The 15,506-nt window shown below is 41.0% G+C and overlaps 1 protein-coding gene across 9 annotated transcripts in view; it reads left to right on the top strand.

The window, feature by feature from the left end:
- The window catches only part of LOC128263168 (ERC protein 2), an 81,068-nt gene extending 65,803 nt beyond the window's left edge, over positions 1 to 15,265 (top strand). For 7 of the 9 annotated variants that reach the window (XM_052997916.1, XM_052997917.1, XM_052997918.1 and 4 more), the window contains 5 exons: positions 6,123 to 6,424; positions 6,786 to 7,013; positions 11,252 to 11,447; positions 11,514 to 12,195; positions 12,753 to 15,265. In XM_052997916.1, coding sequence (XP_052853876.1) covers positions 6,123 to 6,424; positions 6,786 to 7,013; positions 11,252 to 11,447; positions 11,514 to 12,195; positions 12,753 to 13,785 — 2,441 coding nt within the window. In that variant the 3' untranslated portion in view covers positions 13,786 to 15,265. Of the gene's footprint in view, positions 1 to 179; positions 553 to 6,122; positions 6,425 to 6,785; positions 7,014 to 10,518; positions 10,687 to 11,251; positions 11,448 to 11,513; positions 12,196 to 12,752 lie in introns of those variants that run through there. The other 2 variants (XM_052997925.1, XM_052997926.1) reach the window with 2 other exon arrangements.
- Positions 15,266 to 15,506: the final 241 nt, after the last annotated feature.

The following is a 15,506-nucleotide window of genomic DNA, read 5'->3' as shown; positions in this document are numbered from 1 at the left end:
ACATTTGCGCCATTTGTGCGATCCCATAATCCACCACATGGTGAAATCAGCTCCACAATTAGCAACAAATGCGTACAACAACGCAACACGAAGATCAACGATCAACAACGAAGACGACAACGAGCAAAAGCGCGCCTCTTTATTTTGAATTAAATTCATTAACAGTTTATGTTTAGAAGTTTACGCTATCGTATCGCCAGCTCGTCGTTATTCGATAATTTTATTTCTGCCGGCGGTTTTTTTTTGTCGTGCATACGCAAAGCACCTGAAATCGGCAGCGAAAAATGTGAATCGGGGAAAACAGTGCGTAGAAATCGCAATCAAAGGGTTTTAACATCATTAACGATGTCCCCAAGTGTCGTCAATTAAAATCGATGCAATCCGCGGCGCCAACGATGGCAGCTTTGCGTCCATTGAGTGAAATCCCAGTGCAGAATTAACGCAAATAGAGCGGAAGCACTATGATGGCAGTGTACGACGTGGGCGGAGGTGGTGTAGCCGTCAATGCGGATTCATTTGTGAATTGCGATTACGAGGACGAGGGAATTGGCGGTAAGCAATCGTTGGCATTACAAATTGCAATATAACAGGGAAAATTACGAAGAAAATATGGCTGATTGTTGCAAAATAAAAGACCTAGAAATAAACCCATTTTGTTTAAATTGACAATGAAAATCTGAGCAAACCAAGATAAATTTTAATTCCAAATTGAAATTGAACGGGACATAATGCTATTAAAATGGCATTTTATACTAGATATCTGTTTAGAAAATAGAAAAGCCATTTGCGTTCAATTAAACCTAAGCTTTAAATCCAAAAACATGTTAACTTAAATTAAGTCACTGCTTCCTATTCAGAAAAGATTTTAAAATAACATGTACATTTCTTGGTGATTTCTTAGATAAGTAATATCGACTGCTAAAATTACATTTAAATATAGCTACTCTCCAATTTTATTCTAGAAACTTTTCAATGAAAATTAATAGAAAGTAGACCAATTGTTCAATACCATTTGAAGGGCAATATCAGTGCAATTTAACATTGGTGGCAGACAAAAAATGTCAAGATACAATTGAATAAAAATGTCGGCCTTAGGATGTTTTCTAAGAAGCAACGCAATTTCCGCTTGTCTCTTTCATCAAAACTTTTAATGCAATCGCTGCTTGTATATCAACAAAAATATTGTGCAAAATAAATAAAATGTCAAAAGAAAAATATTAAGATGTAGCAACAATATAAAAGCCAAAAGCATATTTTATTTTGTCTTGCCGGCAAAAACAATAATTTGGCATAAACATTCCATTTTACCCTGCAGGAAAAATATGAAATCGAGGTTAGGCCAGTACAAATTCGAATTCAAATAGAAAATATAACTAGATTAGATTAAATTTGAATTTCTCGTTGCAATTGGATTTTTATTATAAGTTGTTTTATATTAACCAGTGTGAATTTTTAAAAAAATGTATTATTATTCATATGTATAGTAAACATTGAAAATTAAACACACATACGATCGCCCCACTCGGTCATGTAATGATTAATTGGACAATTTTGGTATATATTTTCGTTTATTTTGCACTCTTTGTTGTGTTTTCGGGTTTGAAAAGATAAAACAGCAAATGCTTTCGTGCACAACTTATCTAAAAATAATCATTAGAACTTGAGCCAAAAACGAAAAGTGTTTTAAAGGCTTATTTAGCTGCTGAAACAAGATAGAAAAAATAAATGGAACTGCGCCAAGCGACGACTTTACGACCTTGAAATGTGCGTTTGCCCAGACGCATGAACGAACTACGAATACGAATTAAAATCAAAATATTCAACCGTAATGGGTGAAATAAAAATCTTTACCCTGATGTGCCATAAATCCCTTGATACATGTCTTTCATCAGCGTCGACAAGACGGGCAGTTTGAAGCGATCTGTTCATCATAGAGTCTTCCTCCTTTAGTCTTCCTCTGATTGACATTCTGCAGAAATCGATCGTTCCTTTCTACATATATATATGTATATGCGTATATATTCGAATCCGCAGTGCGAGTGGCCAGAAAAGTTCTTCCGCTGGCCTTATTAGCCTCTGTTTATTGGGGAGTTGTTTATAACGACCCAGCTGCTGGCCTTTTTTTGTAACCAAACAAATTGAATGGCACAAAGCATAATTTAGTGCAAATAATGTTTACAATTTGTGTCGTTAAGGGTCTGTGAAAAATGAATTCAATTCAATGGTGTGATCATCTGTTGTTTTCAATTTAATTTTGAGGATGTGTAAATTTAGTTTTACGAATGCTGATGCCTCTTCCGGCTTGTACAATGTAAAGCAACACTAATTAAAAATAAATGGTAAATAAAAAATGTAATTTAGAGCATTAAAAGGCTTGTTAAAGGGTTAATAACCATTTAAAAATTCACTAAATTCATTTAAAAAATTTTGTATAATGAAATCGCTTTATTTGTAAAGACTCTTTATTTTGTTCCTATCTCAAAAATCCCTTTCAAAAGCTTTTAGCTGCTTATGTCCATGCTTTTTCATAAACTATTCGGGTGCATACTTGAGAATGTTTTTCATAACATATTTAGCTCAAATATGTCGAGTAATTTGCAAAAATTCGCTGCCAGGCACTTGACTCTCGCCCACTGAAAGTGCTTCTGTCTCGTTGCTAAAGCAATTTGTTGTTAAACTGCAATTAAAGCAATGTCTATTTCTCTTGTAACCCCTGAAAACCCTTTCCTCTTCATCTAAAAACCCGGTGTTGTCCAAAGCGAAATAAAACAGATACAAAGTTACAGATACAGACAGTCGACAACGCTTAAATTTTCCAGTCGAGGCGATTTGATTCAAGTCGAGTGGAGTGATTTTGGTATGTTTTTTTATTTTTTCGCGTCTCCTAAACGCAGCTAAATGAAATGCCAGTTTGCCAGTTTCGACTGGCTGTTGTTCGTTTTAATTAAGCGCATTTTCATTGGACATGTTTTTGTGGGTCGCCATGGGTTAAGACAGGTTACGCTGCCTGAGTTGAATTTTCCAAAATCCGCAAAAAAGGCAAAAGCAACAGCAACAGCTGCCTAATGCCTAATGCCAAATAAGATATTTCGGAATTTCAATTATTTTCCATCGCCCAGTGCAGGTCCATCCGTCCCACTGTCCGTTCAGTGTCACACAGTGCCCACTGTGCACAGCATCGTAGCATTCACATTCATCTCAACACATGTCGGGTTTAAGCGAATCCAAACCCAAACCGAAACCCAAACTCAAACTCAAACTGAAATCCCAACCCAAACCGTCATTATGAGCTTGGCTGACCGAATGCGAACCCTGACACTGACACAAAATGTTTGCGAATAGCTGACGGGTACCGGTTGATGTTGATTGATCTTGTATGGGGGAGAGTTTTCCACCTGGATGCTGCTGCACCAGGTGAAAATAATAAAAAAACACTTTCTTTTCGTTTTCGCAAACAATGTTTGTAATTTGGCTGTTTAAAATTAACATTTTGTGAAGTGACATGCGTTGTTTGGTTAAATTTTCAGTTGGCCATAAAGACTTAATTTCTTTCGATAATACTTATTTATTGCTTTAAATATAGCTCAGGTAATAAGAAGAAAGTTTTGTATCGGCAACAAAAATCTCTTGAAATTCACTTAAAATTTACATATTATGTACCTATAAATTTCAACCAACTGAAATCCAGAAAGGCTGAATATAATTATAAATTTTAATGAAAAGTGTTGGTTTAATTACCATTTGAAAAATTTTACCCAATTTCGGAGAATTATAAATTTCAATTCCATGATACACCCTTTCTTTTTCCAAAAGCCAAGTAAACCATATCTTATACAAAACCTATTTAAAATAAATGTAACAATCATTCACCAAATGAAAGCCAGTAATAATTGGGAAAATCCACGTTCACAACAACACGAAAAAAAACATCGCATGACGAAAATTTCTGAATGAAATCACCCGCTGCTGAGTTTTTCCAGGATGCATAAAAATCCAAGTGCAGCATGGGTTGGGAAATGGGATCGGAAATGGGAATCCTACGATCCCGGCCATATAACTACTGAGGTGGTCGGTTTCTCAGCCATAAAATCGTCCCATCGCCGTGGGAGATCTGTCGGCAACTTGTTGCGATTCGCCAGGGACAAAATAACAGGGCCGTGAGAATATTCTGGCTGAAATCGGGGGAAAATCCGCGACAGGACTGGAGAACAGGCCAATTTTCTTGGCCTTGCAATTAATTGGTCGTAGCTAATGTCACTTAATCGCCTAATTGCCATGAGAAATGCCCCGAGCATGGGCATTCAATCTTCTCGAATGTCGTCGTGTGCCAGACTTGTTTGAGTCGTGTGTCATTGAGATAGTACAAAGTCGAGGAGGACGAGGGCATCAGGTGCTGCTGAAGGTCTGCCATTAATAATTATGTATTAAATATGTTCTGGGAACATTGTGCAATGGGAAAGACCTAATAACTATCTCTCTGTTCGCACCGAAAATTATTGGGCTTAAACAACAGGGGGGTCATTCACCATTTTTTGCTTTAATCAAATCATTTAATATTTTGAAAGTCTCAAATTTTTCAATAATTTATGCTTTGATTTGTTTAACATCAATACATTTAATGCGAAGCTGGTTTCGTTTACTTAACCGTTTCAGTGGCTTGCTTCATTCGTAAACATTGCACAATCGTTTTAAGCGGCTAAAATCGAACGTTAACAGATTTAGCCACTTGGCAACGGCTGTCTTCGACTAATTTGTTAATTATTTTACAGCACTGATTAGTTTCCTGCAAGAGCTGGTTTTATTTTACCGAGTAAGGAAGAGGAAAAAAAGGTATAAAGTTACAAGGCATTCAATCAAAATTGCACAACAATTTTAAACATTTAACATTTTTGTTTAATCTATTTTAAAAGAAAACAACTTTTAATAATGTTACTTTAAATTCAATAATTTTAGATATCATATTATTTAAATACCCCGCAATTGTCAATGTTTCTTTACCATTAACATTAATTTCATTGATAATGTTAGTACCAAATTTTCAACAAATCTTGTTCAACTGGCACCCCAGCCTCAATGACAAAATAATTTACTTTCCCGGGGTAATGATCTTGAAGACAACTCCGGAAGGCAACTACTCGTCTTACAAATTTCGCTCATTGCTTTCGCCGCGAGCAATTGTGATGTGGCATGGCAAACTTGTGCAAACATTGACAACTTTGTATGTGCTCGGCTTTGGCCATAAATTTATGCGGTAACATAAAACCGCCAAGCGTTGATTATGGACATACACACACTCGAAAATATGTGTGCACCATACCAGACTTTGGGTTTGGCCACAGCTTCGATTTGGAAGCGGGCAGACGGCGCGTGGCTGGTAAGGAAATCGGGCTAGTTATGGGCAAACACAAACACTAACACAAACACACACGGGCTGGCTGATCGATGGCTCGATCATAGCGGTTACTGAACTGCCTCCCCCTGCTGCCTATATATCTCGTTTCACCATATCGTTCCCTAACAAATCCATAAGGCTTGTCAAGGCCAATTTGTTGGCTAAAAATTGGCCACGCATCCTCTCTAATTGACAGCTTCCCAATGAGAGGCGATCTGGTAATTGATGATGATGATGGTGATGGCCCGCCTCTGACCCAAGGCGTTATTAGCTGGTGACGGGGGGCGTGGCCCAACTTACACCTATACATATACGATATATAGTATATATAGTATATATGGAGTGCGGGCTGCTTTCCCTTTTGTCAATGGAATTATGCAAAAAGAAAATTAACTGTTATTGCGGTTTTTTCTCGACCATATCTTCTTTGCGGCCACGAAGCAATTACTCATGTAATTTTTTTTTTTTGCCCGGGAGAAGAGTGGATCCACTGCTGGGTGAATTACGGTTAGCTCATCATCGTTAGCTCATCTTCAACGACAGCTAGATTTTCATCTGCCAGTTGATGAGCAAAGACTTTCGCCGTTCGGAGTTTGCGTAATCCTAGGGATTTGCTATTTCTTGGGCTACAACTATATTATAAATCGAAAGTGAAATTGCTTGCTTGGAAGTTGTATTTGCTTGTTGTTTGATTCACTTCTCATATCTATTATTTTTCCTATCCTTACAGAATCTCTTCGTTCTGGCGTGGATCAAACCGAGCTGCAGGAGCTGAGCAATGGACAATCCGCGAGCGGATGTCCCACTCCGCCGATGGCGCGTGACTCGAAACGCTCGTCCATCGGCAGTGAGTTGCCCTGTGAGACGGAGGCCAAGTTGAAGAGGTGCGACGACCAGAGCGGCATTATCCCCCCGCAGACAACCAATTCCGATCCGAAAGGATCCAAGGCAGCAACGCCCCTTCCGCTGATCAAACCCGACCAGGATGTCAGTGGTCAGAGCACAGCCGTTAAGTTTACCAGTGCAAATGAGGTAAGAAATTGTGTTGCTTACAAAACAAATTTGTTCATTTTAAATTAAAAATCAGGCGAAAAGTTTCGTTGAATAAAATATGTAAAATTGTATATCTGCAAGGTAATAGATTTGGAACTAGGTAATTGTGTTTTTTGCCAATAACCTATAGATCTTTTGTTTCACATGTGAGCATAGACATTTCTCGTTGTTTTAAAATAGTTTAATTTAAAATTATACCCATACTATAAATTGTGAGATTAAAAAACACGTTTAATAACCATATTAAAGTTTAATCGGCAAACTATTTATTTAAGCTAGGTTAAAAGCGAAGTTTATGAATTAATTCCCCAATAACTTTTATTTAAATATTGAAAATCAGCCGGTCTTGCCCGATGAACTTGGCACGTCGATCAGCTCGATGACGATGCTAGCCACGCCCCGCGTGGACATAGCCGCCCAGTATCCCGCCTTGAAGCCGTTCACAAATGGCGGAGTTTTGGACTACGCCAGCCTCTCCAAGTTCTTCCAGGACAACCAGTTCGAGCGCATGGAGGAGCACCGCCAGATCCTGGGACTCGCCGTGATGGTGCAGTTCATGTCCCAAGAGGTGAGTTCCGAACATAACTAGAGAAAGGAGCGGGGATCAGTGAGGGATTTGCCGGGAAAATAGGCGCCAGGGATTTATCCGGCTGCAGCCTTTTAAAGGCATCTCAGATAGATACTGAAATATATAAAGTACTTTTCCCTGCCCTTTGTAATTGTCGTGCACATGTGCAGGCGATCACCTGCTCTAATAATTCCCGAATTGTTTCACATGCGAGCATATGCATCCGGCATTGTTTGAGAAATTTGCCTTAATCTATGCTTAAAGTTGAGCTAATTTTGTTTAATTGTGTCAGTGCGGGCTAAGCCGAACCCCTGAATACTGAGCCCGGGATATGGGTGCACTTTTTGTGTTTGCACTAATTAAAAACTATACCGAAAATTCTGAACAAAAGTTGGAAAAATCCCCAGCTCTAGACCTCACCCTTCCGCAGCCCCTTGGTTTTGCGTTGCCTTTGTGTGAAAGCCTTTCTCCGGTACAAAATGAAAGGGTGTGAGGCGATGGCACATTCAAGTTCGTCCACGGACCAGCTATTCAATTAATTGTTTGCCATTTTCGGTGTAAAGGCCTCTGATGAAAGAAAACGAACATTCGCGGGAATATGTGTGAGTTTTGGCGAGATTTCTGATTTCAAAAGGAAGTTAAAGGATGCGGAAAATGTTTTTTTTTTTGTCAAATTCTACCTGCTATAACGTCCGCCACTTAAATAACAACAACAGGGCCATAAAAATCCGCTACAAACGCGAAAAACATTATTTAAACATTTGCATATATTTGCGAGGACCTTTCCAGACATCATTTGGGCATATCATAAATCGATTTATGATGATGTTTGTCTGCTGACTCTTAAACCACAATTGATTTAGGTAGAATTTGTGAAATTCTGATTTGTCTGAACATGTGTGTGCAGCCATTTCCCAAGCCTTAGTGTGTTACCAAAAATGTTGACAATTGCGTAAATCCATTGTCTTCGGGGCAGCAAATGCACAATGCTATCGGGATGAAAACAATTGCCAGGACCAAGCTGAGGCTGCCGCTGCTGCTGGAAAATCAACTGATTTTAGCCGGTCTTATGCAAGCTGAAAGTGACACAATACACAAGTGAAAAGATAATTCCTTGTGCCATCAGCTGGTGCCATTGTATTGATGTAATTTGCCTTGGCCATTTGCGAACGATTCCCTCTCTATTTGAAAGGAAAGTCATTAATGTGGAGAAAAACTCCGGAATCCCTTAAGCTGTTGTCGGAATATCTGCATCTTGAGCTGGGGGAATTTGCAGGAAGTTGCCAATGGTTCTATTCACAAGCTCGGGATTTTCCAAAGGAGGTTAAAAGTGCTAAAAAAAGGTTCTTTTAAACTGATTTCAAAAGCCTGTAACTAATGTTTCAAAAATTTAAAAAACACTAAATAGATAAGGACATATTATTTATAGATAATGGTTTGAAAACTCCTGACAACTTGGCTTAAAATTCAAAATTAAGCATCATTGGTTTTTTATTCTCTTAATCCTATGGATTCTCTTATACTCTCACACATATTTCAATTCCATTAGTGATTATTTTTCTTTCTTATTTATAAAAACCACAGAACAAACACAAGTGGAATAGAATAAATTACTTAAAACTTTTCCAAAGAACTATTGGCGCTTGCACATGCTCGAATGCAATTTGCATATTATTGTTGAGATATTTTATTTATTTAAGGCACGTTTCGAAAAAAACAAACCGAGTGTGATTACAGAGAATGGTGGGAGAGTATGCCACAATATTTGGCTAACTTGTTGGACGCGGCTACCAGTTAGGCCGCAAATGCAAACATGCAGAGGAAACTGCATGGAAATTTCGGGGAACGAGGCAATCGCGCAATATTTTCCCACTAAAAGCCTAAACTGATGCTGCAACAGTCGCAACATAAATATTTATTTAAATATGATCCAGCGAGATTTCACAATGTGGTGTGAAAACCGTGGAAGAGCTATTGGTAAGGTAGGGACAAGGACGACCATGCTCGTGTCCATTTGTATGAGTTTTTACTGTGCGTTATTAAATGCCAAGGACAATTGCCGTTGCCTAAAATACAAAGATACATTATTTGAAATCGTCTCTCAACTGCAGCCAAAAGGATTAAATCCAGTCGAGCCAGTTTCACGGCGGCAAGTCACTAATTTCAACACTTTAATTGCGAACGTCCTTGTCAGGTAATTGTCACTGTCTTCGACTGGCCATCCACTGCCCACTTTGACTGTCACCCGAAAACGTTGGCCATCGAGACACTGGGATTGTCAACTGCGAGACAGAGATTTCAACTGAGACAGAGAATTCGCCGGAGACAGCGACATGATGGCTATTAATTTGCTGGACAGGAGCGGCGACGATAGGCGTGCATGTGGCGATTGGCAATCCGTTTGCATCGCTTGGTCGGCAACTCTTAATTTGGGGATCAGATTTGGCCAGTCGACGGCCAGGCGGCAAGTGCTGCAATCGATTGGGACAATTTAAAACCAGTTAAAGTAGAGATTTTTAGAGATTTTCGGGTGACAGTGGATATACAAAAGTTTGACCTTTAAATTTAAAATTTAAATACGGTTTAGGCCGCTGAACAAATAATTGAATTTTACAAATAAACAATTTTGTAATGAATAATATTTATTTTTTTAGTTATATGTACTATTGACATCTAGATTTTATACTAGTTTTTAGTTAAAATTAAAATATATAATTTGATTATGACTTGGATAGTAAAATTGCCTTGTTTTCTTATAAATAAATGCCTAAGGCTTTTTCGAAATCCCTTTGCTGCAACTTGTTAACTCAACCTAAAAGTAAATTACTATGCAAATTGCAATTTGCAATAGTCAAATCAAATTTGTGACAGCCTCTTGAAATTGATGCCATCCAGTTCTTTTAAACCCATTTCGAGATCCTTTGAGGCGCTCTGACACTTCGACACGCATCCACCCAAAGTGTTGCAGAGAAGGTGCGCGCCATTACGGCGAATTTGAAGTGCCTACAGGCCGCCCCAAAAATGGAAAATTGTTTTCCACCTTCAGCTGGCGGACGCGTGACCAATATGTCCCGAAGGACTGATCCCAAACCACATGAAGTTGGCCAGCGATCGCTAAGCCTTTCGGGTGGATCCGCCCTAGAAATCTACGTCCAGTCGGGGCGTGGCCCACCAAAGGGATACACCCACATTGCATGGCTCTGTTTTTTTTTTTTCGCTTCGGTCTGGAGCAAAACCCTTCACCCTTTTCCCAGCATGTTTTTAAAAATGCATTTTTACTTGGACCGTCTGCTGCCTGAAATCCCTTGTAAATATTTTGCTGTTCATATCCGGGGAGTTTCGTTTGATGTGTTGCTACCTGAGGAAATCCTCCTCCGCTGTCCACTTCTGTGATCTTTCTTACCTGCTGGTGATAGTGCTGATGCCTATAAAAGCAGTTGGAGGGCCAAAAATTGCCATCAGTCTACTTCAAGTATTCGTGTTCAACACACACAACTCTGCGCTTGCAAAATAAAGCAAAATGTTTGACAACTTGGTGTTCACCAGCGAGAATCTTTCGGCCCAGACCATGGACTTGGATATGGATCTGATCAGTTGGACAGTGCCCAGCACCCCAACCAATACCACTTTTAAGGATAATTTCAATTTTGCCCAGGCCTTCGAACAGCAACAGGTATGCTTTGCATTGTCTGGTTAAGAAATAGTTGAGGAAAAGGGATGAAATTTAAAAACTAAATTATATAGAAATATATTGAACAACATAACTAAGTCAGAACCTTTACTGAACTTGGTACAAAACAAATAAAACAAATTGATGTTATATTAATAGCAATAAAGCAGAAACTTTGAAGTGGTGAATAAAATGTTTAATTTTACTAAAATCATAAAGTTGTGAAACAGCAGAAAATCTTAAATTTCTCGGAGGAAATAAACCTATATATTGTTCAAATTTATTGAGTGGGATTTTCCCTACAACCTTTGACCATGATACGAACCTCTCAAAACGAGACCCTCGAGCGAACCATTGTCTTCCCGCGGAAATTCCCTGGCTCAGAGACATTGTCTCGGCGACGTTGCCACTCAACTCAATTTGCCTTTGTGCGACTTCCGTGCAAAACTCTTGAAATCGAGATGAAAATATCATTTTAATTACCCGAGGAGGTTACCACCTACCTGGTTTTATAGCCGGATTTATAGCGACTTTAACCGTGATTGTTTGTTTCGTTTCGGGATTACAGCTAGACGCGTTTGCCTGCAAGGAGACCAAAGAGCAATGTGCCCGGACCAAGGGAACGCTGGAGGAGACGATCGGACTGCTGCAGCAGACGCAAAGGGATTGCGAGCAGCTGCGTGAGGAGTTGCACGCCAAGGACATCGAGTGGGTGCAGCGCCAGCAGGAGCGGGATCATCTGCATCGCACTGAACTGAAGCAAGGTTAGTACATACTTCAACAAATATATCATCAATCGATAACTAACTAGTTTCCCTATAATTTAACAGCCGAGGAGAAAGTACTGGAGGTGCAAATGCTTGCCAAGGAAAGGTTCTGCGAACTCGAATCCCAACTGCGCGCCAAGGATGAGGAGAACAAACTGGTGCAGGAGGCCTATCACATGGAGGTCTCCCACAAACTCACTTTAAAGCAGGAGCATCTGAGCACTGCCGAACAGAAGATACTGGAGCTGCAGAAGCGCCTGCAGAAACTGGAGTCCCAGGAGCAGGAGAACCGCGAGAAGCTGATACGCAAGGAGAACACCCATGCCGCTCGAATGTCGGAGGCCAACCAGCGCGAACAGGAGCTGAACGAGCGGGTGAAGAGTCTCACCAAGGAGCTGACCACTTTGAAAGCCCACAAGGAGCACAACGAGCGCGATCTCAGGGATCGACTGGCGCTGTCCCAGGACGAGATCTCCGTGCTGCGCACATCCTCCCAGCGCCGCAGTCCCAGCACCAGTCTGCCGGACACGGCCAGTGCCGAACTCAGCCGGCTGACCAGCGAGGCCGACAGCCTGCGCTGCGTCCTGGAGATCAAGCAGGCCGAGATCTCCGCCCTCAGCAAGGCCAAGTCGGACCTCATCCGCGAGAGCGAGGAGCGGCTCAAACTGGCCAATCGGGTGGCCCTCCTGGAGGCCCAGAACGAGATGCTGCGCACCGAGTTGGAGGCCAAGACCGAAAAAGAGAAGTAAGTACCAGCGTTTCTTTATATTATAAATATCAGAGACTTTCACCTTATAGTTTTGAAATTTTACCAAATATTTGTTTCATATTTTGGAAGTTATTTCGGATCTCCTTAAAATTTAAGGTATCAAAAGTTATCCTTCAAATTTTAAGGAGATTCGAACAAGTTGGCTAGGAAATAAGCATTAAAAAGAGTAGACGACTGTCTAGTATGCTAATTTAAAACTTTAAAAGCGTTTTTCTTGAAATTTGCCAGATTTATTTAATACATCAAAATGTAGTCTTTGAGCATACAATTTTTGGTTATCTATATAAATATATTTCAATCAATTTAAAAATTCAAAAATTAATATTTTAATAGATCTCTCGATTAAATACTAGATTAAAGTGTTATTTACCTAAATGAAATGACATTTTTTGTTTAGAACGATCCGATTTTGGAATCTGCAAACAGAAACAATGAAAGAACATTAAACTAAGGGATCTCTTTATATGTACCTTTAAATAATATATTGATCTATTTAAACAGTAAAACTAACCCACACACTTACTCACTTTCAGGGACATGCAACAGAAGATGGAGGAACTGGAGAAGGCGTACAAGCACGAGAGCATGAAGCGCACGCGGCTGACCTTCGACAAGGAGGAGCTGCAGTACCACCTCAAGCAGCGATCCGTGCAGCTCCAGGCGGCGGAAGCCAAGTTGCACGAGCGATCCTCTGGCTGCCACGAGACCAGCTCGTCAAGCTTGCACAGCCGCTGCAGCTTGGGTCGCAGTGGCCTGGAGATCGCCGTGACCACATCCTCGCCCACGTCGCCAGTGATGAAGGGCATGATCGAGCGAAACGATTCGGTCAGCTGGACGCTGGAGATCGACGACGAGTCGTTCAAGGGCGGCAACTCTTCGAAGATTGTGCGGCGAGCGGGTTCATTGCGAAGCAACATCGAGCGGTGTCCCATCCAGCGGCGGCAGACATCGGTCAGCAATGGTCACTCCTCCAATGGGCTGGCCACGAACGGAGGCTCATCCCACTCGCATCCCAATCCCCTCAGCCAGAGCATGTCGGCCACGGCCCTGCTGAGGACCAGCAGTAATTCCGGGGAGCCAGAGGGTCGTCCCCTGTCCCGGGCTCGCTCCCATTCGGTTTGCATCAAGGCCTCGGCCTCCAGCTCGGCTGTTTGTGAATCCCCCGGCCGGAGGCAGAGGCAGCACGACGATTTGAATCTGGCCGACTGGCACGAGGATGCCACGCCCCTGTGCTCCAGCTCACCACAACCGCCGATGGTCGCCGAGATGCGTCCGCGCAGCTCCACCATGAAGCTGATGTCCAGCGAGGCCAAGAAGTTCCAGGAGATCCAGGAGTCGGCCGGCGAGGCCATGGTCTCCGGTGCCAACTCCGAGGACGAGAGCTGCTCGGCCTCCTCCGAGGACATGATGCGCAGCTCGTCCGCCTCCAGCACCGCCTCGGGCGGATCGCTGTCCAAGAGACCCAAACAACCGCCTTCCCGCATGTCCATCGAGGAGGCGCTGCCCTGCACGCCCATGGAGGTCAGCTGGTCGGAGGACGCCGCCGATGCCAGCGGATTGGCATGACATGCTGCCTACGAGGAGCAGGTCGACCAGATCGATCAGATTGCCGAGGCAGCCGAAGAGGCTTACGAGAGCGAGGACATTGAGGAGGACGAGGAGGAGGATCAGGACGAGGATCAGGACGATCAGGACGAACTGATCGTGGGCGAGGAGCAGCCGGAGCACAGCGACAGCGATGATAGCTTCTAAAGCGCTAAAAACCAATTTGTAAAACAAAATAATAAGGGAATAGCAGTCGGTAGTCGGCAGTGGGCAGTCAATGGAACATTCAAGTCAGTGTGGGAAGCATAGCTTGGCGTTTTCACTTACAAAGACCCGTACAGAAATGATGAGAATACGCAAAAAAAAAAAATATATATATTGATAATTCGTACGTTCTTAACTGAAAATGTTTGTGTAAATATTTGCATTTAGCAGTATGGTAGCTCATAGAAGGCGCTCATAAAATATAATAATCTAACAATTAGTCGAGCACAGCAAGCGGAGCCGTCACAGCAACTTTTTTGAGGGGGGGGGGATTAGAAACAACAAAATAAACAGAAGAAAGTACATTTTTTAAACGGGCACGGATACGGATACGGATCGAAGCCACACACACACACACACACAAAGCTAAACCAAGTTTAGAGCGTATAAAGCTACGTATATTTAAAACAGTTTCAAACTAAATCAGAAATCAGTAATGGTTAGCATTTAGCTGAAGCAGTATGAATATTTGCATTAAACAACCAACTTATTACTATACCACACACTATATGTATTCGTATGATTAGCGATATTGATATTGATATTGTATTCTAACCGCAGCCCGCAATCGCTGATATCGTACATGTTGCTCGATCCAATCCAGATACTAGCCTCCCTTGAGCTCAAACAAACCACTCACTCGATGTCCTTAATTGAAAACTTAATGCCCGCTATTTGTGGTCCGGGGGGAGGTATCCGTCCCCCTGCCACGTCTATATAATAATGTACCAATTAGAGTGTTAGAGGTCTGCAGCTGCATCGCCGACCTGAGCTAAGCTTTAATTTTGTGTTTTATATAAAAAGTCTAGACTTACCCGTATTTATTATTTAGTCTTTAATGTCTTATAAAAGCGTTAAGTAAATGCATGAAATTAAATTAAATAAGTTTGTATTGAATATGTATGAGTTTATGCATTAGTTTCTAGCCTAACTACATTAGTTTACGTTACGTTTTTACTTTGTTAAAATTGAATTGTGTCCGAAATATGCGAGTTTTATATGTGTAGGTTCTGGATACGCTAATTTTGTTTGTAACACGCAGCATTGTCATTAACTTTTAAGTATGTTATTTTTATTATGTGTAAGAGAGTAACTGTCGCGGCGCACCCATCAAATGAATATTGTGTGAGAGAGTTGCAAAAGAGAAAATAAGTAAAATGGTACAGTTAAAAAATAAATCATATTTTTTGCTAAATAATTTCAAAAACCCTTAAATAAATAAGTAATTGTTTCAAAATGGTTACAGCTTTTTAATTCGGGATATTGGGAGTTTAAGGGTTTCACTTAATGGCACAAAAAACAAAATACTTTTGAACTCGTAAAGCTCTCATTTATTTCAGCCAAGTTTAGAGATCAACGAGAATGGAAGGTGACTTTGGCAAGCCGAAGTTTTAATGCAAAATGGATCTGAAATGATAAAAACAATAATATTAGGCAAAAATAACGAGATAAACACATTTCAAAGGCATACCTCTACA

The sequence above is a fragment of the Drosophila gunungcola genome, unplaced genomic scaffold, assembly GCF_025200985.1.
Source record: "Drosophila gunungcola strain Sukarami unplaced genomic scaffold, Dgunungcola_SK_2 000001F, whole genome shotgun sequence".
NCBI classification, from domain to species: domain Eukaryota; kingdom Metazoa; phylum Arthropoda; class Insecta; order Diptera; family Drosophilidae; genus Drosophila; species Drosophila gunungcola.
Note: the sequence above shows the minus strand (reverse complement) of the source record. Positions and strands in the feature narration are given on the sequence as shown.